Below are 23,342 nucleotides of genomic sequence, written 5' to 3'. Positions count from 1 at the left end.
TAACAACTAGGTGAAGCTGGTGGAAATTTGATACTGAAACCCATCTCGTTGCACTCGTGGAGCTTGCTCCATCCTATCTCCAAATCTTATCATGAAGCACTGGCTTGGCAGAGCATCTCAGAGGGGAAGGAATTGATATTGAAGTGGGCGTTGATATCACGTCAGTGGTATCTGATGGGGACGGAATTGTCGTCAAAGGCATCTCAAGAGGAAAACAGCGGACATTTACGGCGTCTAGAGTCTTTCTTGCCACTGGTCGTCGCGCCAATACCAACCACATCTCCGATCTTCCACTCAAGCTTGCCAGTACACCGCATGGCGGATTCGTGGTTTCGAACACTCTGCAAACATCGATCCCCGAGGTGTACGCCGCTGGTGATTGCGTTGCCGATTCTCCGCAGTACGTTTATACTGCTGCCGCGGAAGGGCAGCTCGCTGCGCTTAATGCTCTGGGAACGCTCTGCGGCCGGGAACCAAGGGAGATAGACTACGCAGCCGTTCCGTGGGTGGTCTTTACATCTCCGGCTGTCGCGGGCGTTGGCTTAGGTCTTTCCGAGGCTCGTGCCAAGGGAATTGATGCCGACGCATCGCGTCTCCCTCTTCGCCTCGTTCCGCGTGCCCTGGTACAACAAGATACGCGGGGTTTCGTAACCCTGATCCGGGATAAGAGCGATGACCGCATCGTAGGTGCGCGTGTGCTAGCCGAAGAGGGAGGCGAACTGGCAATGGAAGCATCGCTTGCCGTGCAGTACAAGATCAAGGCCAAAGATCTGGCAGCGATGTTTCATCCGTATCTCACCTGGAATGAGGCGTGGAAACTGGCAGCGCTAGGGTTCAACAAAGACGTAGAGACGCTAAGTTGCTGCGCAACATAAATCTAAGTACCGAACTTTACCGGGATAAAATCTATTAGGGGTTAAATGAGAAGGCAAGAGACAGAGGTCTCGGTTTTAATTATTCAGTTGCTTGCTGAAGTTTGCTGTTACAATCCATAGGCGTTTGATTCAATATATCCAAATGGACAGTGTGCTACAAGTACCTCTGCATGACTCTTAACTAGTATTTGTACATCTTGGATGCCTAATAATATATGAGGCTCTCCAGTAGTGTTCAACACTGGCCTCAAAAAAGGGAATGACAAGGCCGCAGAGAGTAGCTGTACCACATTGGATTAGCGTCACGACCTAAGGGGGCTCCACGTGGTTGTGCGGCATAGAACAAGAAATGAGAAAATATATCTAGCAGAGCATTGGCACGAGACTACCAAAGTAATCATATCCTTGTGATATTTCATGAAATAGAGTAGTGATAATGAAGAAGTTAGTTCAGTTTTGATGCTGGTAGCCTCACTTTGACCCCAAATCCTTCTTGTACTGGCCAAACCGCTCCTCCAACTCTTCTTCAGTCCACTGCTTTTGTGGCTCAGTGCCGATGTATGCCCCGTCGAAATCTTTCGCGAAGTATTTCAGGTAGTCACGGCGTGGCATAAAGACGACTTTCGTAGACCCGTTCTTTTTGAGGCCCATGATTTTATCTATCAGGGACCTCTTCCTCCTGAGCCAGATGATCAGTTATAATTAGAGACCTGTAGAGGGTTGTTTTACTGTATGCCCGACGGATCTGGAAGCTCTACCACCACTGGTATAATGCTATCGTCGGTAAATCTCACTGGCAGGTGCTGGGGAGCAGTATACAAGCCCAGATCAGCACGGACGTTGGGCGAGAGGACTGGCATCGGTCTGCCTATAGCGGTGAATCGCTCCGTCACATCGGCGTCACATCCCTCTTCGTCGTCATAGATCGTGTTGGCTAAGAGCGCCTCATAATCGCCATTATGGGTGATTGTCGGGTCGGGCAAGATTCCCTGGGCTGGTGCATACCGGAGCACTCCATTCTCACGATATGGAAGCATCGCGGGCTGACTATGATGACGAGCCATCATTGCTGAGGTTGTAGTATTTGCGCAACGTTCAGTGGAATTCTTGAAAGGTTTTGAGGAATCGGCGTGCCGTTATATCGATGCGAATTGTGTGTCATGGTGATGAGGTTGTCGTCATGGCAAGCCACATCAAGCCTCTCCTTGCCGCAATGGCTGGCTGTATTCATCGTCAAGCCAGATGGCAAACCTAACCAGGTTTGGTTAGCGCGAAGTGGAGAGACCAGCCAAGCCCAAAATCCGACATTGGATCAAGTCAATCGTCAGATCAGCTTCACAACGGTCTTCATGAGCGATCATACGAGGGCCAGGGCCCAGTTCACATCAGTATCGCATACTGGCCAACCCTTCTATCTCGCAGAGTTCTTCTGCCATGCCAGTACTCGGATGGCCGTTACTGTAACAGTTCCCTCGAAACGAAGAACCGATCATCACCATCGCTACGACCTATCCTTCCTCCTGCCTCGAAACACATATAAAAGGCGATAAAAAGGAGGAACTGGGGATTAGCCGCGGGGTCCTTTGGACTTGGCGCGAAGTCTTGCTAGTTCCTGAGCTCTGGGGCCTGGAGCACTCTTCAAATCTTCTACCGCATCATCCAGACCGCGGTGTCTCTTCCGAGGTGGATTGTAGCCACAGTAGAAGAATTCCCCGTGGTCAGCGAGATGCTTTTGACTTGCTAAGAAGTCTTTGTACTTCTCGAGCTCTACCACCGTCATGATGTCGTTTACGAAACAATAAACGACCTGATCACGCAATTCCTCAAATTTCTTCTCTAGGTCTTCCACAAGAACATAGTCAACGCCTGTTTGGCGGCCTGTTTTAGAACTTTCGAAGCGTACTTTATACTTCGCATATCTCATAACATCCAATCCCGTTTCAACCATTTTCTCTTCAACCTGTGAGAGACTGGCATCGACGAGCGCTTCCCGCTGCAGGAGTTCCCCAAGATCTTGGCTGCTTGAGGCTCTTGCCCCGGCTAGCGCAGATTGAATCTCCTTCTGCTCGGCCTCAAGTTTCTCTTTCTCTTTCTCCAGCTGTATCAGGCGGTTCGTCTCAAACAGCTGTGCCTTCAATAACCTTATGCGCTCGTCTTCATCATCGATCTCAAGCTTCAGGCTTGCTAACTCTCTTTCCCTCTCCTTGATAGATTGCCGCGCCGCTTCTAGGTCTTTTTCCCGGCCGGCCACTTGACTTTTCGAGGTCTCTAGCCTCTTGTCAACTTCGCCCTTGGCTGATTTCAGATCCTTGATGTACGAGCTTGATACCTGCCTCAAGTCTTCCAAGTCCTGTCTCGTCTTCTCCAGTTCCGCTTGCACGCTGCCTGTCGCTTGCAATGCTGTTCTTAAATCATTCAATTCTGTCTCCAGGCCACGAACTCGTTCTGCCTCTTTCCGTAAGGTTTCAGTGTCTGCCTTGACCGTATTCAATTCTGCTGTGAGCTCTGCAATAGCTGCCTTCCCTTGCTGGAGTAGTGCTTCATTCTCTGCCTTGGCTGTATCTAGTTCTCCTTTAAGGGCGCTTGTGAGTTCTATGTCTCTCTGCGTGGCGTCGCGTGCTGTCTTCAGGCTTTCTCCGAGGTCCCTAGTAGCCACTTGTTCTTGCTGCAACTGCTTCTTCACCTCTACGAGCTCCTCCTCGAGCCATTCGACACGTTCTGCCTTTTGCCGTTGGCTCTCGGCGGCTGCCCTCGCCACATCCAGTTCTGCTTGGAGGTCATGGACAGCCTGACCTTCTTGTTCTAAGACTCCTGCCCGTCTGCTTACGACTGCCAGCATTTGCTTGAGATCGGGGGTCTCTGTTTCGACGCCTGTTCCTGCGATAGCGAGCCGCTCGCCCGGAACCAGCTTCTGCCATTCGAGAATCTTCACGCGAGCATTTTCGTCATGCGCCAGGTTATTCTGGCTATAGAGAGCAATGAACTTAGCGATCGACTTTTTTAGGTCTTCAATCTCATCAAACTGCGCTCCCGCCGCAGGAAGATCTTCAAATTGAAGTTCATCCGAATAGATAGTCTCGCAATCACCGTCTTCATAGTTCTGCTCAAGCTGGAGTCGTCCTGTGAAGGCTGTACTCATCTTCTCCACTCCTTCTCTGGTCTCCTTGATCTTTGCAAGTATCATATCCAAGGTCCTGCCCTTGATAGTGGCCACTTCTTTGGAGTTCCTTAGGTCTTCGGCCTGCCGTTGACTAACGAGTTCTAATTCGGCAACTCTTTCTTGGAAGCCTTGAGACATTGCTCCGGCATTGATATCTTCTGGCCTTCGTAAGTCACCCCTCTCCCATTGAGCAATTCTCGACCGCAGTGCTTCTAATTCTGTCGTTGCTTGTTGCGAATGTGCGGCAAGCTGCTGTCGCAATGTCTCTGCCGCTGATGCTTGCCTATCACTCTCAGACTTATACTCCGAGATCCTACGCTCGAATTCCGCGATCATCAAGCGACACTTCTCCAATTCAACCGCCATCTCTCGTTGATCTTGGTGCTGCCTTGCTTGTACGACTTGCATTTCACGAGCAGATTCGTGATCTGCAATTGTCCTTTCAAGAGTCTCTATCTTCTGCTGGCTCTGACGCAGCTTCTCAGCCAACTCGAGATGTGCTTGCGAATTTTTGCGTGACTGGTCAAGGTTGATGGCCTCCAATTCTTCAATCCTGTTCCGGCCCGGCTGAACCTCGGCAAGTAGCCGTTCAGAATTCGCTTGAGCCTCTGACAACTTTACCTTGTAATGAGAGATCTCTCTTTGTTGTTCTGCGACCTGTCTTTCACACTCTTCTAGGCGCGATGTGAGTGCGGCATCTTGAGCTGCATCCCTGACTAACGTGCTCGTCTGGGCTTGACTCGCTTGATTTCGCTGTTGCGATGTACCACGACCATCCACAGCTACCCCTTCCATCCTGTTGCCATGACGAGCAGCCTCAGGAGGTAGTGGTGGGATGCGAAAGAAAGAAAGCGCAATGCCTCGCTTGACAAATAAATCTGTGACGTACTTACCACTCTCTGGTATTTCACAAATATTTTGCACAAAGAAATAAGGAGCGCAATCTTTGAGTGCCTGGTTGTGCGGCCTCCCATACCGTTGTTTCACCTTGACATTCGAGAGCGTGGTAGTCCAAACCGGTGGCCCAAGGAGTTCTTGCTGCCTAGCACGGATGCGGGTTAGAAGCTGGTAGTGGCCAGTGATTTCTGATTCGAGGTCATAGTCGTACCTACCCGGCGGCCTAGCTATTGTGAGCATGTTCCTGGCATGCTCTCGATCTGCGTCGGCGTTGAGAATGCTAGTGATTGCATTGGACCTGAATCCAAGGGCGTCCGCGAGCCTGGCAAATTCAAGGAGGCATTGGGGGTCTGGGCCGATACTCGGCACCTTTTGTTTGTTATCCGACTTCGGGACGAGGTTTGTAAGGCGATAGAAATTGCGCATGGCGAACATCCATAGTTGGACGTATGCTATCTCAAATCTCTCTTCGTCGCCCGTCTGTATATCGCCATATTGGGCGACCCCATCAGCACTCTCCAACACTATGTAGTCTCCACCATATCCACGCCACATGTGTTGAATTGCCTCTCTCATATGACACTCTGTTGGGTCGATGAGTGTCCGCATCGCTTTCGCACAGTCTTCGAGGTACAAGGAATCCTTGGCGAGCGTCTTGATCGAGGGGATCATCCCATCAACAGCGACGACGTTCTGCAGCAGTCGCAATCTTTTGACATCATCATGCAACAAAGGAAATGCGCTTCTGCTCTCGATAGCCCGGGTGATAAAGTCTCTGTCGGCTAATGACGTTTTCGGGGCCCTCCCTTCAAGCAGCTTGACGGTCTCAGGATCTAGATTGTACATGAGCTCTTCATCACCGTCGAGTATGGAGGTCCAGATGTGCTTAATGCGGTCTAAATATCGTATCAGTTCCTGAGATGGCATGTTAGCGTCGCGCATACTAAGAGAAATGTGCCTACTTCATCACATCTGAGCGATTTATACCGGTGCAAGGTGCCTTTCTGAAAAGATGCCCAGAGACCGACAAATGGTCTTAGAGATGTGAAGCCCTTGTACAAAGCTGGTCTTTTCTCGATGGCTTTGAGGTCATTCTCCGCGTCCTTCGACCGCCACGCCGTCCTCCAGTCAGGCTCCGCATCCAGGAATCGGAAGACGGTCCCATCATCGTGTGGAATCGACTCGATATTACGGTCTTGCTCTTGCACACGACACTTGTTGTCCCATCTCTCTGTATTGCTATGAGATTCACTTATATCAGTTTTGAAGGCTTCTGCATACCTTTATCATAGAGCTCGACCGCCCACCACTCGTTGTGCGGATAGATGTGCTGCTTTGCAGCCTCTAATCGATGCTGTCCATGATAATGCGTCAAAAGAGCGCCTTCCGGAAGGTGAAGACGTTTGATGTGCCCCGCGTCTTGAAGATCACTGATCGTCAATTCGGACCGAGCTAGGGCGGCAGCAAGAACCGGCTGAGAAATTTCGGCCTTAATACGGTTTCCGCAGACGTTCGGAAAGCATCCTCGAAGTCTGAATTCTCTTAGCCAGTACTCGGTCTTTCTTGGCTGAAGGAGAATTCGGGGCCTTCCTTCAGGAGGTTGATATGATAGGTTCTCTAGCCTGACCAGGGCCACGCCGAGGTGCGCCGTCTCGCGGGAGCGATCCAGGGATTCCACATCATCACGAAGGAACGCTGCCCGGCTAGACATTTCATGTACTTACTCGTAGACAAAGGCAGGTAGGTCATAGTTTCAACACGTGGATTTAGTGACTGTTATGTCTTGTTTGCATTTGTATCTTCCCCCGAGACTAGAATCTATTTCTGGACTATAATAATGTTTGCCATCCGCTACTTTATTAGAGTCTGGGAATTTTCCGCCAGCAAAATGTTGTGCCCAAATGTCAGCCAAATATCAGAGTATTTCGCCAGTAGAATAGCTTGCAGGCCGGAATATTCTGCCAGCTAGAATATTTCGCCTAAATGTCATCCAAATCTCAGAGTATTTCGCCAGTAGAATAGTTTGCAAGACAGAATATTCTGCCAGCTGGAATATTTCGCCCAAATGTCATCCAAATCTCAGGTAGAATAGCTTGCAGGCCGTAATATTCTGCCAGCTGGAATATTTCGCCCAAATGTCATCCAAATCTCAGAGTATTTCGCCAGTAGAATAGTTTGGAGGCCGGAATATTCTGCCAGCAGGAATATTTCGCCCATAATATATTGTCAATCGGGATTGAGATTCGTTTAGTCACGTGCAAGCCGATGTCTGCTGCTCTTGTCTTTCCCACCGCGCGAAATTCTACGAGATATGATAATAGATTCAGCCCTTAATTTGCTTATCAACAATTCATTATTACCTCTTCCGGTTTGTTGCCCAGACTGTTGGCAAACTTTCGAGGGTGGTGGACCAAACAGGCACACCCAGTGAAGGGCATGCGGCTCCCCAGAAGGAAAGACTCACTTGCAGGTTGAGCGAAGCGGGTGGGGTAAGGTTAATTAAGGTTAGCGGAACGGCCCGCGATAAGCGAGCCTTTCCCAGCAAAATCAGCGCACAGACTTTTGGAGAATCGTGCAGTCTGAGCAGGCGCCGTCTTCCAAAAGTTTTGATGACGAGGAGTCATCTGTCATCAACTTGTCATGGGTTTTTAAACATCCCGAATTATATGCTGACTCTATGCTATACTTCAAATGGACTGTGATTCTATAAAACCAGGCGCTGCCTCATTAGCCAAGTGGAAGGCAACAAGATGATGCCCACCTCAGATGCGATATCTAGACGAGCCACGGGTATATGGCGTTTGAGAGGTACAGACCAAGACAAGGATATCGAAAAGGAGTCATTAGCAATTAAGCAACCAACTAGCGCCTCAGATCCTGCTCTCAACTACGATCACGTTGATGGCAGCTTTGAGTTCGGAGGCATCCGAGTGAGGCTCGTGACATACAAGTCAATACCGGGCGTCATTCAGATCAATGCCTCGAAGACTATAAGCGAATGGAACACATTACGTACACTCAAACATGAAAATATTGTCGGCTTTGATGACAACAATCCCAGTATTAGCCATTGGCTACCTATTAACGCCGATGACCACGAGGATGATCCCAAAGGACGGTGTGAGCTATATATCTCAAAACCCCCATTATCTGTCACCGTTGCAGCAGCGGCAGCCCAATATCCATGGTCTGTCTTAGACGCGTATAGGATGTGCAAAGATGTAAGTGAAGTCAAAGAGGCTGCGGGATACTTTGTGCTGACTAGTAGAGATCTTGAACGCACTCAAGTTTCTGGCTGATCATAACCTGTCTCGTGGCGATTTCACCACTGACCATGTACTAGTTACTGGTGAAGGATTCAAACTTGGTGAGTCCAGGGACAATCCTACTTGAGGTTATACTGAGAATAATCCAGCGAATATCCATCTGTGTGAAGCCGTAAAGGCTGATACTAATGTCCGAGATCTTCGGTCAGTTGGACAAACATTAAGAGAGGTCTTGATTGGGAAGAGCCACGTCCCGGAAAAAGTAGAGTGGTTAGATTTCTATACCGTTGCGATGAAAGAAATTGCTTTCAACGCGTATCGTGATATGTTGCCTCGACTACTCTTGGAACACTGGCCAAAAAGTAGTGGAGAGTATGAAACAACGTCTCAGGACGATAGACTTCGTGGAATTGCTTATCTAGTTAGCCAGAGGCAACGAAACACCTTTCAGTGGTAGCTATGTCTGTGATATTGTGAGGGAACGATCAGGTGACTTTCATACTTTATGAATAGTTTCACTTTATGAATTGTGTAAATAGCTTAAGTCAGAGCTTTCCTTACGAAGCTCTTTCTCTCCTTGTAAACAATCATTTTGCCCAAGTCGCATAAGACCTCGTTCGTGCCCTTGTACCGTCACAGATATCAGGTATTGCACAGGGTTGCTGCACACGTCTTGATTTCATTTGGATAGCTTGGGATTAGGATCATTCAGTCAGAAAATGTAATATCCGCAATCTTTATGCTTTATGAATAGTGGTGATTAGCATTTGCGCGGTATGAAACAAGGTTGACATGTACTAGGCTTCCAAGAAGGTGTATTCTTTAACTAACTTAGACCGACCGAATTGACTCTCTATTCCTTCAGCTTTGTGTTATTTTAAAAACATGTAATTGATATGATTTATGTTCCCGGATATGATTCAAACGCTTCTTATTAAAAATCCATATCCTCCTCACGCTCCAAAGGTAGATCCAGATCTTCCTCGTCCCCTTCAATCTCAGGTCCTCTTGGGTGGACGAGAACAGGCTTTATAAAATGACGAAGTTGAGAACCTAGCATCTAAGGTGAGCTAATTGCAATATACGAGGTGTTTAATAAGGGTTTGAACCTTTGGTATCATTACTTTCCAAACGCAAGGCCTTTAAGGCCGCGTGGAATGGGCCTTCACTGAGTGGTTGCAGCGTTGGATTTATGTTGTAAGCCACATAGGACCTCCACCCATTTGACATCTCGCGCATAAACAGCTCGCCATGTCCTAGGAAAGACATCGGTAACGTTAAGTAGCTGACAGTCTTCTTGAAATCAAAGAACTCAAATTGACCAGCTAATACATCTAGGCCAAAATCCTGCTTTAGCAACTGATATAATAGAGAGTAAGCTTCTGTACAGAGCCATCCCGTAGTATGCCAGCTTTAAGGGGAGAGTGTTATTAAATAGTTAAACCTACAGCCTTTGTACTGCCAATGTAATTATCCGGAGGCGGTGGACCACCAAGGGGGTCTAGTTTGCATCTCCAATTATACCGGAAGTCGTTATGTCTAGATTCATGGGCACCCGAATCGGCTATGGCGTTGTTTAGCTGTTCGAGAGGATCAAGCCCGAGATTATCGATTATTGTAGAAAAATCGGCAATCTCATCAAATGTATAATGGTCAACTGGGAGGCATTTCTCTTGGAAGCAAGAATATTCCTGTTCCCATCGAGGCATTAACTCGGCCACATGCGCTTCAAAGATCTCGTCTTCGACCATCTTGAGGACTTCTACTGGCAAGCCTGTTATAGGTGCTGATTTCCCATACTTATGGCATAGGCGTAGCGTTTGAAATAATGGTCTGCATATATTGTATACCTCAAGGTGACTTCCTAATCTCACAGGGTCAACTTCATATGCCCATACGACGGCCGGATCCTCATAATAGTAGTTATGTGCCATATCGCAGTTTACTGACAGAATTCTGACACAATAGTTCCACTACCTTTGGTCTTGTGTAGCCACCAGTTATTTCATACGTGTAAAGTAATAGCAGAAGGCTTAGATGACATGCTATGCTAAGGAAGGTCGTCATCAACACAATCTGTGCATCGAGATGACATGTTGGAAACAAGCCCTGGGAAGAGGTGGTCATCAATACGGTCCGCAAGGCAATAGAGACAATCACGCAGATCAGTCAGCGGTTTGACTTGTCATCTCAATGCACTTGTTCTTATCCAGTTAATGCTACTGTAGCTTCGGTAATTTAATGTCTCTATCAATCCTGTCAGCCTATGTTAAGGAAAATCGCCTGAAATAAACTTGGGAAATCTTGGACGTATCTGCGTACTATACAGATTCGTTGCTTCTAAGAATAAATTTCCGTGAGGCTTTGTATGTATATCTTTATAAGTATATCTTCAAACCAAAGGACTACCTGTCCTGGTTAAGACACGATGGATATTATAACTGCCGCTATGATCATCCCTGGAGGTGCACTCCTCGGGATCATAATCTTAGCCTTTTTGCAATACCACCTACGAAACAACTCCCTTCCTTATATCAACTCCCGTCACCTTAAGTTCTTCGCTCGTAAATATGCCTCTGATCGTCCACTCCATCGATACCTTAGAAGCATAGGCATTGCTACACCGCTTTATCTCATTGGTCTTCTCTCTATACTAGCAATTAATGCCACAGTCCTCGCTATTTCTAAGGGCCGAGCAGTGCTGATAAAACGATCTGGTGAAGCTGTTTTGATTAATCTGATTTTGCTCTTAGTGTGTGGCCGGCCCAACGTGTTCTCTGAGCGCGTCCACGTATCACAACAGTTCAAGAATTTCATTCACAGATGGCTTGGCATTGTTGCCGTAGTCGAATGTATCGTTCACTTGATAGCTGCTTTGAGTCTGATTCGCCCTGGCACGCGTCCTTTCACATCTGCATCAAGCATAGCAGGTCTCACTGTAAGTCACAATCAAGTCTGGTCAAAGATTCCCATGCTGAAAACGTGCTCCAGGCTGCTATTAGCATAGCTGTCTTGGGCGTATTTTCAATGCCGTTCGTTCGACGCCATGCGTATGAATTGTTCCTAAGCACCCATATAGCCTTGACCGTCATTATAATCGTTGCGATCTTCTTACATCTCGCCCCCTTTGACTTCTCACAACCATCGATCATCCTCCTTATTATCGCAGGCTCGCTATGCGCTATACTTATGGCAGCTCGAATAGGAATATCTCTATGGAATAGAGCCGGGGTCAGGATCTTTGAAGAAAATGGATTGCTAAAGGCTGACATCACCCTGGCTAAGCCTCGTCAAGTTCGCGCCGGCCAATACGTCTTCTTGCGAGTTCCTTCTACATCGGCACTCTCCATCAATGAATCACATCCCTTTTTTATAGCATCATGGGATCAGGACAAGGAAAACAAGACCAGGAACATCACTGCCCTCATCCAACGGCGAAAGGGATTCACTCGGCTCCTCCAAGCGCAACCCACGGCGGTGAGAGCCTTCCTTGAAGGCCCATACGGGGAGTCACCCTTGGCCGAGGATTACGGTAATGTTATCCTGTTCGCATCAGGGATTGGCGTTGCGGCTCATTTAGGATGTATTAAGCAATTGCTCAACGCCCGAGATCACGGGCCTACTAGAACCCAGGTGATAAGTCTCCTGTGGGAGGTCGACGAGATTGAGCCGTGGGACGCGGCTATCAAGATGGTGCATAAGCTGCTCGATCAAGATGCAGACCGATGCGACAGGGAGACGCCTGATTGGAAAAATGCAAGGAGTCGATTTGTGAGCTCTATTGACTGGTGCCATAGCACACACAGCTAATCCTTGCGGACTAGGTCTTTCAATACACCATGTTCGTTCGACACCACGGGCTTGACTGGCCTGAGAAATCCAGCGAATCAATGAGAGGTCGTCAACGCTGGAAATTTGGGGCTTTGAACGCCGCTAGTACGCTCACGCAGGAACTGACCAACGTAGAAGTTCAGGGCCAGCGTCTCACACGTACTTTGATCTCTGGTGGGTAGTTCTGCAATCGGACAAGAAATATGCTAACTGAGCGTAGTCTGTGCCAATCGTGAGATGACTGATATGATCCGGTCAGCTTATGCGAATACGCTTAAGGTGGAGGAGGCTAGGAGAGAGGTCGTATTGCACACCTATGATTTCCATCCAGATGCTTAGCTTATAGTAGATGGCTTCTGCATGTAATACATCTCTAGTAACAAGACAATGGAAGACCAGGCATAGACTTCTCGAGCGTTGTGCACGTGTGCCAAGTATCCACTCTCATCTTTCGCACGTAGCAAGTTCTCAATACAGGTGTTATTGTCAAACATCATCCATATCCAATAAAAGCTAAAAACAGGTACTTTCCTCGCAGTCATCTACACAACCGATTAAGCATACGTCCTGATCCAATCCCTCTACCTGACGCGGTGATTGAGAGCCGTCTGGACTTGTCGATGGGTGCGCCTGCCCTGCATGGTCGTGTTTATCGTTCAAGCAGAACTCAGGCTGGATGGTAGCGCTGTGTATTCCATATCCATGCAGACATTCTCGAACCGCCTTTGCTAGTATCATGTATCTCACAGCAACCCCACCTTCCTCAATAGGGAAATCGAGTTGAAGGTGAAGGGACGCAACTGGCTGGGTCTCGCTCAACTGCCACAAGTGGATATGGTGACAGTTGACAACTCCTGGAATCTCTTGAATATCATCTTTGATATCGTTAATGTCAAGATGATCCGGGGTACCTTGTAGTAGTATCTTGGCGCTGGCGGTAGTCAAAGGTATGGTCGTCTTCAAGATGATGACTGCGATGAATAGGGACACAGCAGGATCGGCGTAGAACCGGCCAGACCATGGAGTAAGCCAGATAATGAGCGCCGATGCAATCACACCCACATTACCGAGCGCATCTCCAACGACGTGCAAGATCATCGCACTGGTGCCCATATCAGTGTCGCCATTGGCTTTCTTCACGGGCTTGCTGTGATTATGACTGCTATGCGCAGGCCCCGACCGAGATCCTTTACGGGATTGGCTATGCGTGTTGCGGTGCTTCTGGGACGGGCCGTCACTTTTGCTCTTCACAAGTGGCGAAGTTTCGGAATGCTCTTCTGCGGGATCGTCTTCGGACTCGTCCAAAACAGTCGCGGTCCCAGCTCCAATTGTGGTAGACTTGCTGGCGCTAATGATTCCTTGTCTGAAGCTTGCAGGATACATGCTCCCATCCACGATGCCTCCGAGTTTACTGCTTCGTCGTCTGCGTAGATTCGAATTCGCACCTGTTTTACTTGAGGAGACGGTCCGGATCTGCGAAGGTGCAACTGTTTGTGTCCTGTCTATAACACATTACGCGTTAGTAATCAAACATTTTGAGACGGCCGCTCTTTTATAGCTTACCTGAATACTCTGCTTGAATCGCGCCAGTATGCCTACCGTATCCTTCCTCCACAGTGCGGACGTCGTCAACAGGGTCATCGTGCTCTGTATCCCCGTGAGAGTGCCCTCCTAATACAAAGAACCCCGCAAGATTTGAAGCGAGTCCCAACGAGCCAACGATAAGGATGAGTTTGGAGTTGCTGATCTCCGGAGGATCGAGGAGACGAGTAATTGCTTCGAGGATGATGGAGAGACACAAGGCGATGAGGAAGACAGCATTGAAGAACGCGCCAAGAATCTCTGCTCTTAGCCACTTCAGGAAGAGATTAGCATTGCGCTGAGATTGTCCATGGAGCGGACCTCGTACATACCCCGAATGAGTATTTGTCGGACCGTGGTTTCTGAGCAGCTTTTACAGCCCACAAGCCAACGACGAGGGAGATGATGTCGTTGAGCTAACGCGCTGTTAGTATAGCACACGTTCTCAGTACAAGAGTGCCGTCTCATCTCACCATATGAAAGGCATCTGCCATAAGAGCCAGAGAGCCCACGACCATTCCAACACCCAGCTCCAACAGGAAGAAGGCCGTGTCAATAGCCAACATGACCGAAATTCGATTGGATTTTGACCACGCCATCGTTTCGTGACAGTCAGGATAATCTAAGAAGTGATGTAGTGTCGGTGAGAGTAATCTATGATGGAAGACTTCTGGTGGGTGACGACCGACGATGGGAGGCTGGAGAGGCAGACAGAACAGGAATCGCTTAGGGAGAGAAGCAGCCAAGACGATCTAAGCCATAAAGGGTTAATGCCGTCATCGAAACAGTAGGAACTGTGATTTCCGTTTCCGACTTTCGATACTGATCCTCATCCTCACCACTGTTAAAACAAGTCGCATCCTTGGAATGAGCTAGGACTATTTTATCTGCTTATCCTTAAGCCTATACTGGTTTGACCTAGTCGCGTCCTCTGCCACGACAGCGAACCCGAACACCACGACGACGACGACGACGACCAAACCAGGACAGCAACAACGGACATCGAGTGTCCATTTATACCAACTTTGGTACTCCCGGCAACATGGCATTGTTTCAACGAGGCAAGGATCCCGTGGTTACGGCTGATCTAGAGAATGCTATCGAAGCCGGCCATGGTCACTGTTCCCAAGACAAGAGCGCATCAGTCCTACAACCCGATAACCACAATGGCATTACCAGAAAGATCGCTCCTGGTGGTGAAAGTGGGCGGAGGGGCATACACCCATTACACTTCTTCAGGATTCTTTGGACATCGACAAGCGATGCATCTAGGCTCTGCAACATACTATGGCCCACGGTCCCAGCAGCACTCGCTCTGCGCTACAGCAAGAGTGACTTGCACCTTGTTATCTTCATCCTCAACTATCTTGCCATGGTACCGTGTGCTAATACGATTGGCTTCGCCGGACAAGAGTTTGCACGCAAGATCCCAAAAGTAGCCGGCATCCTGATCGAGAACACACTGGGATCGGTGGTTGAGCTTATTCTCTTCATGGTCCTATTAACACGGGACCAGTTTCCCGTCATCAAGTCCGCAGTCCTAGGCTCAATACTTGCTACAATGCTTCTTTGTCTCGGGCTCTGCTTCTTCGCTGGCGGCCTGACACGCGGCGAGCAAGAATTCAGTGATACCGTGAGCGAAGTCGGATGTGGTCTATTACTAACAGCGTCTGTCCACTCATCCAAACATCCGTTAGTGCCGTTGCTAATTTTGAATTGTAGTGGGCTTGCCCTTATTGTTCCCTCTGCTTATTACCATACCATCGCTGGCGCTTCAAACATTACAGAGGAGGCCATTCAAGACAACGTGCTTCACATCAGTCGAGTCACCTCAATCCTTCTCATTATCGCCTACCTCATCTATGTCTGGTTTCAGATGCGAACACAGCACTGCATCTTTGATGCCATCTTGGAGCGGGACGAAGAGAAGGATGCAGACAAAGCTAGAGATGCTGCAAAGTCGAAGCTCACCTTGACAGAGTGTGTCATCGCCTTGGTAGTATCTATGACTCTAGTGACACTGGTTGCTATATCATTGGTTGAGCAAATTGATTACATCGTCGAGGAACGCGGCATCACCGAGGCTTTCATGGGCCTTATCCTTGTCCCCCTTGTTGAGAAGGCCGCCGAGCATCTTACAGCTATCGACGAAGCCTGGGACAACCAGATGAACTTTGCCCTATCTCATGTTCTGGGCGCGACCATCCAGACTGCTCTCTTCAATACCCCGCTAGTAGTCATCATAGGATGGGGGCTTGGTAAGACAATGAACCTCAACTTTGAGCTCTTTGAGATCATTATCATGATCCTGGCAATCGTTGTTGTAGGCAACTTCCTTCGCGACCAGAAGAGCAATTATCTTGAGGGGGCACTCTGCGTTATTGTATACGTCATCATCGCTGTCGCTGCCTTCTACTATCCCGGTAGGTCAGTGTAGCGGAAGGGAATGGTGGTGTACATTCTTCAGTAGCCAATGGTGTTATGTTACTTTGTCCCTAATTTAGTAGCTTTTTGTCACCAAGACAGTGTTGAATCCTTCGTTTCCGCTGGAAAGAAGTCATAGGACAAGTCGGTTTGAGTTGTCTGCGATCCCGGATGGGTTGCATAATTTGCAGCACAAGTACAGGAAGCGAGAAGGCAGGGGGAGAACGTTCTTCAGGAGCTCAGTATACATTGTTATTTTACACATTCTACCGACCTTAATGATTGCTCTCTCCGCACTTGCCATGCACATGATGTGGACATTCTGTGTGAAGCGACGGCCTAATCCCCTTAGCCACAACATGTCAAGTCTTCGCAGAGACTTCCGCAACTGATTTGACAACTGGCTGTTTTGACTGTTCGCTGACGCAGACCATGCAATTCTCTACCACCGTCGCCTCCGATAGACGTTGCGAGCTCGGGTTGTAGCGTAGTAGAATGAATTCCATAAGCATGCAGGCACTGGTTGATGAGCCGTGCCTGATTCATAAAACTTGTGAGCGAATCGTCAGAAGTAAGGACATGAGCCGATGCCAGAGCCTTGTTCTGACTCAGACGCCACGCGTGCAACTCGTGTATAGATACCACTCCTTCAACCTATATGGCTTTAGTAGCTGTAGATTTGATTGTAGGGCGTTTCGGGCTTGAGCTACCTTTTCGAGATCGTGTTTTACATCATCAAGATTAACGCCGAGCGGCACGCTCTCGAGCAAGATCGTACCGCTATTTTTGACTTAAGGCCAGCTTGTGAGCAGCATACAAAAATAGTGACAAAGATATGACTTACCAAGAGGTAATGCTGAAAGCAGGATCATTATGGCGATACCCATACTAACCCCAGGATCGGCGTAGAATCTCCCTTCGTATTTGGCTTTCCATATCACCGCAGCTGCAATAATAACACCGACATTGTTGATGGCATCTCCAATCAAGTGTACTAGGACACCCATCATACCAAGATCGTGGCCTTTTCCTTTGGGTTCGATTACTTGATGGCGATGATCTTGATGGGGATGCGTTGTCTGGTCCGTGTCAGCAAATCTTCAAAAATTATATATAATGAGAACATAGCACTTACGTCTTGCAGCGTAGAAAGGTCGATGTTGTTATCAGTTCCAGTAGCAGCTGGAAGCTCGTTTGTGCCTTCGTGGTCGTGGTCATGTTCTGAAGGTTTGTACGTCAGCTTTGCTCTGTCTGTAAATGTGTAGTAATTTCATACCATGGAGGAATGTAACGCTGATGATGTTCAGGGTAAGACCAACACATCCCATTATTAAAATTAGCATTGGATTTTCGACCTCTGAATATTGAATTAGTGGCGTAATTATTGCAGGTAGCAGGCATACTTTGTAGTGACACAAATCGCTCTATTGATTGTAGAAAGATGCTGACACCGAGTGCTAAGAGAAAAACGCCATTGAAGAAGGCGCCTAGAAGCTGTGCCCTTTGCCAACCAAATGACAGCGCTTTAGGGGTGTTGTCACGTTGCGAGATCTGGATCGAGCGCGTAAGTGAATATAATCGGTGGGAGTTGGAGCTGATTTACCCTGAGCGCAATAAGGGCAACGATAAACCCAACTAAATCATTCATCTTGTAGAAGGTAGTTTAGCTATCAAATCTAGGCAAGTTGATCCGTAGATCTGGACATACATAGTGAAATGCATCAGCGACGAGGGCGAGAGAGTGAGTATAAAAGCCAACTGAGAGCGCATTGCTAGATTAGCCAACACAGAAAAGGAGTTTTCCTTTCGTCAATTAACGCACCTGAAATCTCGGCAACGAAGAATGAGAACGATATGCCTATAATGATCATTAAGCGTTGCGACCGAGATAGTTGGGAAGACATGGCCGATAATGAGCACGAGTTGAAAAGAATTTGTTGGGGAAGAAGGGATGTGTCCGGTGACGAAAAATAGGAAATAACAACGTGCTTCATATGACATAAGCGAGCATTAACCACTCATGGCGCAGCTTGCTAGCTCGCTAAGAATCTGCGCCCGGTTTTTGTCCAAGTAAAACAACCTTCTACTCATCAACAAGTCGCCATTTCTCTCTGGAAAATTATTCTGTTGCGAAGACAAAAAATCTCGTCCACAGTCACTAAGCAACTCCTTTAAGATGTCGGGCATTCTCAGCAAAATCACTGACCAGATTTCTGGACAAAAGCAGTCTACAGGGACGCAACAACCTTCATCTGGGCTCCTACACAAGATTACCGACACTGTCACTGGACAGAAGCATCCTCAAGATTCCCAGAACCAACAAGGCACTTATATGCCTGGAAATCCTAACCAATTCCCATCCAACACTTCGGGATACAATGAAGGATATGGCGGGAATCGAGGTGGCTATGGAGGGTATCAAGAAGGACACGGCGGGAATCGAGGTGGCTATGGAGGGTATGAAGAAGGACACGGCGGGAATCGAGGTGGCTATGGAGGGTATGAAGAAGGACACGGGGGGAATCGAGGTGGATATGGAGGGTATCAAGAAGGACACGGCGGGAATCGAGGTGGATATGGAGGGTATCAAGAAGGACACGGCGGGAATCGAGGTGGCTATGGAGGGTATGAAGAAGGACACGGCGGGAATCGAGGTGGATATGGAGAGTATCAAGAAGGACACGGCGGGAATCGAGGTGGATATGGAGGGTATCAAGAAGGACACGGCGGGAATCGAGGTGGCCATGAAGGGAATCGAGGTGGCTATAGAGGCTACGAAGGAGGACACGGCGGGAATCAGGGTCATAATGGACATTAATAGTATCTGCGGATAGTGTTAGGGCTCACTTTGCCATTGGCATATTTACGAGCTTTTCATTGAGTCTAATATCTATTCTTGTTACCTTTTCCTCCCGATGAGATCTGATCTGCTAAGAAGAAACGCTTGTTGCTCCTACGAGCACGCATAAGTGTTAAAACTCCGAATATTCAATCAGCAACATCGATATAGTACTTGTAGCTTGGGCTATCAATCGCCCTACTATTTATTGAACAGGCTACTGACTGAAACCACATATTTTTTGATACCGAACATGCGCATTTGCGTATCGTCAGTGATGCAAGTGAACTTTTGAGAGACTCTTTGCTACGGTAAGGTTAAGATCAGTCAAGATTAGTGGGTTCGAGGCCTCAGCGTGACGACTCAAGCGTGCTGCTTCCACAAAGTCGGGTTCCAAGCAAAGACTAGGGACTGTCAAGCCTGACAGAGCTGACGCGGCTTTTGGCCTCGAACAGACAGAGGCAAATGCTTGGCAAAGCGCCAGCGGAGCAGCACTGCCTCCTCATGCCTCAGGCAGAAAGGCTTTTCCATTCAAGAAAATTAGAAAGGTATAGAAGGCATCCACCTATTCACCTTCCGAACCACTTCAATCTGCACCAGTCATCAAATCGTTATGTCAACGTCTTCAAACTCAGAAGTGAGTGCAGCGGTCTCTTCTGGCATACGCCAGAGGACCTGCCTCCGTGTTGCCTGCGTAACCCCTCTACGAGAGATCAAATGTTGTGATGGTACATCCTTCTATCGAATTTTCCCTGACGTCTTACTAACTCCGCCAGACACTTGCCTGGTCGAAATTGCACGTCGCGACTGCAGTAGTGAGCCGAATCACAAGCAACAAATTGACACGAAACCTTCCCACGATGTTCTCAACGATTCTGCCATCCCATCCCAAGCTGACGAGGAGCCATGTCAAAGCCACTACCTCAAGGCCAAGGAGGCGTATAGCGCCATCTTGGACAATATGGGCTGTATCTGCAAGGTGTTGCTATCATTGAACCTCGATTCGTGCTGTGTCGCCCTCCCGGTTGGCCCTCTTTGCTCCAAACGCTCGACACGGTCTACGAGCAAAGGCCTCTCCGCAGATATGAGCATGCTATCGAGCACTCGTTCTCCCTGCGAGCCACAGGAAGGTGCTGATTGCAGCAAGGATGCCTGCTGCTCCGAACCGTCTTCAATTCACCTGAAGGAAGGTGCAACGTCAGGAGTGACGTGCAATGATACCAACGAGGCTAGTTGCTGTACTGGTGAACCTTCGAAAACCAGCATCGATCAGTATCCCGGAACTTCAGTTGCCAAACTTGACGATAGTTGCAAGGCGGGTTGTGGCATCAAGACCGCTCATACGGCAGCTCTCGGTAATTACCACAACCTAAAAACTGGCTCTGGCAGTGGTATCGACAGCTGCTGCTCTGGTAACCTAGACCTGGCCGTCCTTCCATCAAAGCTTGATGATTGTGCTGGCAAGGAGTGCTGGTCCGACAATATGTCAGAACCTGCAACTGGACAGACGATCACGGAAGTCCATGGCAATCAAACAATCGATAACTGTTGCGCTGATAGGGGAGCCCATGCAGATGCCATATCAGACAGTCATTGCACCAGCGATCTACTAGGGACAGTAGTAGGCAGCAAGGGGACCAGATATACTCAAGCCACCGGAACCAACGAGTTAGACCTAGAAAAAGGCGACTTTCCGGTTGAGCATGTGGTGTTGAGTATTCAGGGTATGACTTGTACTGGGTGCGAGAAAAAGCTCTACAGATCGCTGGACATGATTCCAGAAATTTCGAATGTCAAGACCAGTCTACTCTTAGCCCAAGCAGAGTTTGACCTTAGCAGGTCCTCCGTCATCGTCGACGCCCTGAACACCATCAAGGCTATTGAGAAGATGACTGGTTTTACCTGTACGAAGATGACACAAACTGGACACGAGCTGGATTTGATCGTGGATGGTCTTGCATCGGAGTTTGCTGCTAAAGAACTGCCACCTGGAGTTTCCAACATTGCCGTTCTCGACACACACACTATTCGTGTAACCTACCACCCCAAGCTTGTTGGTGCCAGGGATCTGATGTCAGACCCGTACTTTCAATCACCGAAACTCGCCCCGGCTGCAGATCGTCCTCTGATCGCTTCTGGCAGGGCTCATGTCCGCCTAATGCTCTTCAAGACGATTGTGTCCACTGTATTGACTATTCCTGTCCTTGTTATGGCTTGGGCTCCTCTTCCGGAGCACGAGGTCATTTACGGTGCAGTTTCATTGGTCCTCGCTACCGTCGTTCAAGTTTACATTGCTGGACCCTGGTACATCAGTGCTTTCAATGCTCTTTTCTTCTCGCGCTTGATCGAGATGGATCTACTCGTTGTCCTGAGCACTACTACAGCTTATATTTATTCGATCATCGCATATGCCTTTCTTGTCTCGGAGAAACCCCTATCGACGGGAAGCTTCTTTGGGACGAGTACTCTACTTGTCACCCTTATCATAGTCGGACGTCTTGTCAGTGGCTTTGCACGCCAGCGAGCTGTAGAGTCAATCTCTATTGAGTCACTTCAGTCATCGACCGCAGTCCTCACAGATCCAAAGACTCATGAAGAACAAGAGATCGACGCGCGCCTTCTCCAGTATCAAGACATCTTTAAGGCTTTACCTGATACGTCTATCGCTACAGATGGCACCGTCATCGCTGGCACATCAGAAGTTGACGAGTCTATGATCACAGGCGAGGCCACCTTGGTTGCTAAGAAGCCCGGTTCTCCGGTGGTTGCCGGCTCAATCAACCATTCTGGCACCCTGACAATTCGGCTTTCGCGTCTCCCGGGCGAAAACACCATCAAAGCCATTGGGCTAATGGTAGACGAGGCGAAATCATCGAAGACCAAGATTCAGGAAATGGCAGATCGTGTGGCGACTTACTTCATCCCTGTTATACTCGTTGTCACCGTTCTGGTATTCGTAGTTTGGGTTGCTATTGGTAAAGTCATCCGTGGTTATGATGCCACTACCACCTGCATCAATGCCATGACATACGCCATCTCGGCTCTTATCGTTTCCTGTCCTTGCGCAATCGGTCTGGCGGTTCCAATGGTGCTTGTGGTAGCAGGAGGTGTCGCCGCCAAGCACGGCTTGATCTTCAAAACCGCGGAGACGATTGAGATAGCCCGGAACCTGTCTCACGTCATCTTCGACAAGACGGGTACTCTCACACAAGGCTTACTTGCGGTCGAGGCTGAGATATACCCAACTAAGCAGGGCGACATACTAGGCCCAATGCTTCTTGGACTAACGAACAGCAGCAAGCATCCTGTGTCTGCCGCTATCGTTACTCACCTCAAGTCTTCTGGAGTCCAGCCTGAGAAGGTCGAGAAAGTCGTCTCTATCGCTGGGAGTGGTATAGAAGCAACTTGGAACGGAAGCATCATCCGTGCTGGCAATCCACATTGGCTAGGCATCGAAGACTCACCAAGTGTCAAGGAAACACTCCTACTCGGCGTCAGCATGTTCTGTGTTTTGGTAAACGGAGAGCTCGTTGCCGTCTTTGGCCTCAAGGATCTCCTTCGCCCAGATGCTATCCAAGTCATCAATGAGCTGAAGAAGCGGTCCGTCGAAATCTCTATTGTTAGCGGCGACAATCAAGAATCTGTCAAGTCTGTCGCCAGCGTCCTTAATGTCCCAGAAAGCCATGTCCGCTTCCGGTGTAGCCCAGCCGACAAGCAGATGTACGTGAAACAGATGCTCGCCCCTCCCAAAAGCGTCGTTATGTTCTGTGGTGATGGTACCAACGACGCTGTGGCCCTGGCCCAGGCAAGCATTGGTATGCATATCGACGGAGGTACAGACATCGCCCAAAGCGCTGCAGATGCTGTCCTTGTCCGACCAGCGCTGAGCGGCATCATCATCCTCATGGATCTCTCGAAGGCGTTTTTCCGCCGTGTTGTCTTCAACTTCTCGTGGTCCTTCATCTACAATACCTTTGCCATCCTGCTGGCTGCTGGGGCCTTTCCAAATGCCCGCATCCCGCCAGAGTTCGCTGGCCTGGGTGAGATAGTCAGTGTTCTACCGGTAATTGCTATTGGGATGCAATTGAAGTGGGCTAAATTCCACCAGCCCGAGTGAGGTTTGATTTGATGTGGTTAGCTCGAGGACTGGCATCTTACCATGGCCGGTCTATCAAATGGCATTCAACATGTCCAGATTGCGAATGGTTCTCCAAAGGGTTCTAAGGACATGCACAGCTGGTTATGATACTACCTCCTGTAAATACAAAGAAAATAATCGATTGCTTGATACGCTTATCTACTATCATGCATATATTCCCGTTCACTGCTTCTGAATTCAACAGCTACCATCAATCCCTCCACACCTAACATGCTCCTCAACTTTCAGCTCGATCGACCTGTACATGGCTCGAGACTGCTGCCTGACATCTTCCACAGTCCATTGTGAAGCCTCTGAGCTCCGCAGATGA

The 23,342-nt window shown here is 48.6% G+C and overlaps 9 protein-coding genes across 15 annotated transcripts; 5 read left to right on the top strand and 4 right to left on the bottom strand.

Annotated features, from left to right (window-relative positions):
* Nucleotides 1–174: 174 nt before the first annotated feature.
* Nucleotides 175–875, top strand: PV06_10154 (uncharacterized protein; the record flags this gene model as incomplete). The annotated part of the gene is made up of 2 exons (XM_016411676.1): nt 175–188; nt 239–875. 2 exons carry the CDS (start codon nt 175–177, stop codon nt 873–875), a joined length of 651 nt encoding a protein of 216 aa, XP_016258430.1.
* Nucleotides 876–1,255: 380 nt separating this feature from the next.
* On the bottom strand, nt 1,256–2,015 carry PV06_10153 (uncharacterized protein). The gene is made up of 2 exons (XM_016411675.1): nt 1,605–2,015; nt 1,256–1,554 (listed from the first exon to the last, which is right to left on the bottom strand). The coding sequence occupies exons 1-2, from the start codon at nt 1,940–1,942 to the stop codon at nt 1,347–1,349; spliced, it is 546 nt and encodes a 181-aa protein (XP_016258429.1). The 5' UTR covers nt 1,943–2,015; the 3' UTR covers nt 1,256–1,346.
* A 5,667-nt stretch (nt 2,016–7,682) lies between these two features.
* On the top strand, nt 7,683–8,374 carry PV06_10152 (uncharacterized protein; the record flags this gene model as incomplete). Its single annotated transcript, XM_016411674.1, has 3 exons — nt 7,683–8,153; nt 8,276–8,299; nt 8,348–8,374. The coding sequence occupies 3 exons, from the start codon at nt 7,683–7,685 to the stop codon at nt 8,372–8,374; spliced, it is 522 nt and encodes a 173-aa protein (XP_016258428.1).
* A 916-nt stretch (nt 8,375–9,290) lies between these two features.
* PV06_10151 (uncharacterized protein) lies at nt 9,291–9,949 on the bottom strand (the record flags this gene model as incomplete). Its single annotated transcript, XM_016411673.1, has 2 exons — nt 9,291–9,557; nt 9,647–9,949. The coding sequence occupies 2 exons, from the start codon at nt 9,947–9,949 to the stop codon at nt 9,291–9,293; spliced, it is 570 nt and encodes a 189-aa protein (XP_016258427.1).
* Nucleotides 9,950–10,626: 677 nt separating this feature from the next.
* PV06_10150 (uncharacterized protein) lies at nt 10,627–12,368 on the top strand (the record flags this gene model as incomplete). The annotated part of the gene is made up of 4 exons (XM_016411672.1): nt 10,627–11,136; nt 11,190–11,969; nt 12,023–12,203; nt 12,250–12,368. 4 exons carry the CDS (start codon nt 10,627–10,629, stop codon nt 12,366–12,368), a joined length of 1,590 nt encoding a protein of 529 aa, XP_016258426.1.
* A 12-nt stretch (nt 12,369–12,380) lies between these two features.
* Nucleotides 12,381–14,279, bottom strand: PV06_10149 (uncharacterized protein). The gene is made up of 4 exons (XM_016411671.1): nt 14,084–14,279; nt 13,943–14,026; nt 13,593–13,884; nt 12,381–13,531 (listed from the first exon to the last, which is right to left on the bottom strand). Exons 1-4 carry the CDS (start codon nt 14,207–14,209, stop codon nt 12,543–12,545), a joined length of 1,491 nt encoding a protein of 496 aa, XP_016258425.1. The 5' UTR covers nt 14,210–14,279; the 3' UTR covers nt 12,381–12,542.
* Nucleotides 14,280–14,652: 373 nt separating this feature from the next.
* Nucleotides 14,653–16,148, top strand: PV06_10148 (calcium/proton exchanger; the record flags this gene model as incomplete). The annotated part of the gene is made up of 2 exons (XM_016411670.1): nt 14,653–15,278; nt 15,333–16,148. The coding sequence occupies 2 exons, from the start codon at nt 14,653–14,655 to the stop codon at nt 16,045–16,047; spliced, it is 1,341 nt and encodes a 446-aa protein (XP_016258424.1). The 3' UTR covers nt 16,048–16,148.
* A 113-nt stretch (nt 16,149–16,261) lies between these two features.
* Nucleotides 16,262–17,957, bottom strand: PV06_10147. Of its 7 annotated transcripts, XM_016411663.1 has the most exons (9): nt 17,857–17,957; nt 17,743–17,792; nt 17,638–17,682; nt 17,438–17,585; nt 17,311–17,391; nt 17,170–17,255; nt 16,879–17,113; nt 16,745–16,824; nt 16,262–16,688 (listed from the first exon to the last, which is right to left on the bottom strand). In XM_016411663.1, exons 1-9 carry the CDS (start codon nt 17,936–17,938, stop codon nt 16,383–16,385), a joined length of 1,113 nt encoding a protein of 370 aa, XP_016258417.1. In that variant the 5' UTR covers nt 17,939–17,957; the 3' UTR covers nt 16,262–16,382. The 7 variants fall into 7 exon arrangements, with proteins under 7 accessions (XP_016258417.1, XP_016258418.1, XP_016258420.1 ...); XM_016411664.1 differs by having other exon boundaries at nt 17,638–17,792; XM_016411666.1 differs by having other exon boundaries at nt 16,262–16,824.
* Nucleotides 17,958–19,435: 1,478 nt separating this feature from the next.
* PV06_10146 (copper-translocating P-type ATPase) lies at nt 19,436–23,157 on the top strand. Its single transcript, XM_016411662.1, has 2 exons — nt 19,436–19,601; nt 19,650–23,157. The coding sequence occupies exons 1-2, from the start codon at nt 19,487–19,489 to the stop codon at nt 22,988–22,990; spliced, it is 3,456 nt and encodes a 1,151-aa protein (XP_016258416.1). The 5' UTR covers nt 19,436–19,486; the 3' UTR covers nt 22,991–23,157.
* The last annotated feature ends 185 nt before the right edge of the window (nt 23,158–23,342 follow it).

This window comes from Exophiala oligosperma, assembly GCF_000835515.1.
Source record: "Exophiala oligosperma strain CBS 72588 unplaced genomic scaffold supercont1.11, whole genome shotgun sequence".
Taxonomy (NCBI): domain Eukaryota; kingdom Fungi; phylum Ascomycota; class Eurotiomycetes; order Chaetothyriales; family Herpotrichiellaceae; genus Exophiala; species Exophiala oligosperma.
The sequence above is the reverse complement of the archived record's forward strand: the minus strand, read 5'-3'. Positions and strand labels throughout refer to the sequence as shown.

Excerpts from the sequence above, each read along its gene's own strand:
- PV06_10147 (XM_016411663.1), bottom strand. The coding sequence starts at position 17,938 with ATGTCTTCCCAACTATCTCGGTCGCAACGCTTAATGATCATTATAGGC. Across the intron at positions 17,793-17,856 it reads CTTCGTTGCCGAGATTTCAG|TTGGCTTTTATACTCACTCT; the intron begins GTGCGTTAATTG and ends ATGCGCTCTCAG. Across the intron at positions 16,689-16,744 it reads TAAAACACGATCTCGAAAAG|GTTGAAGGAGTGGTATCTAT; the intron begins GTAGCTCAAGCC and ends AAAGCCATATAG.
- PV06_10153 (XM_016411675.1), bottom strand. The coding sequence starts at position 1,942 with ATGATGGCTCGTCATCATAGTCAGCCCGCGATGCTTCCATATCGTGAG. Across the intron at positions 1,555-1,604 it reads CCAGATCCGTCGGGCATACA|GAGGAAGAGGTCCCTGATAG; the intron begins GTAAAACAACCC and ends CATCTGGCTCAG.
- PV06_10149 (XM_016411671.1), bottom strand. The coding sequence starts at position 14,209 with ATGGCGTGGTCAAAATCCAATCGAATTTCGGTCATGTTGGCTATTGAC. Across the intron at positions 14,027-14,083 it reads TGGCAGATGCCTTTCATATG|CTCAACGACATCATCTCCCT; the intron begins GTGAGATGAGAC and ends ACAGCGCGTTAG. Across the intron at positions 13,885-13,942 it reads CCGACAAATACTCATTCGGG|TGGCTAAGAGCAGAGATTCT; the intron begins GTATGTACGAGG and ends CTCTTCCTGAAG.
- PV06_10146 (XM_016411662.1), top strand. The coding sequence starts at position 19,487 with ATGTCAACGTCTTCAAACTCAGAAGTGAGTGCAGCGGTCTCTTCTGGC. Across the intron at positions 19,602-19,649 it reads AGAGATCAAATGTTGTGATG|ACACTTGCCTGGTCGAAATT; the intron begins GTACATCCTTCT and ends TAACTCCGCCAG.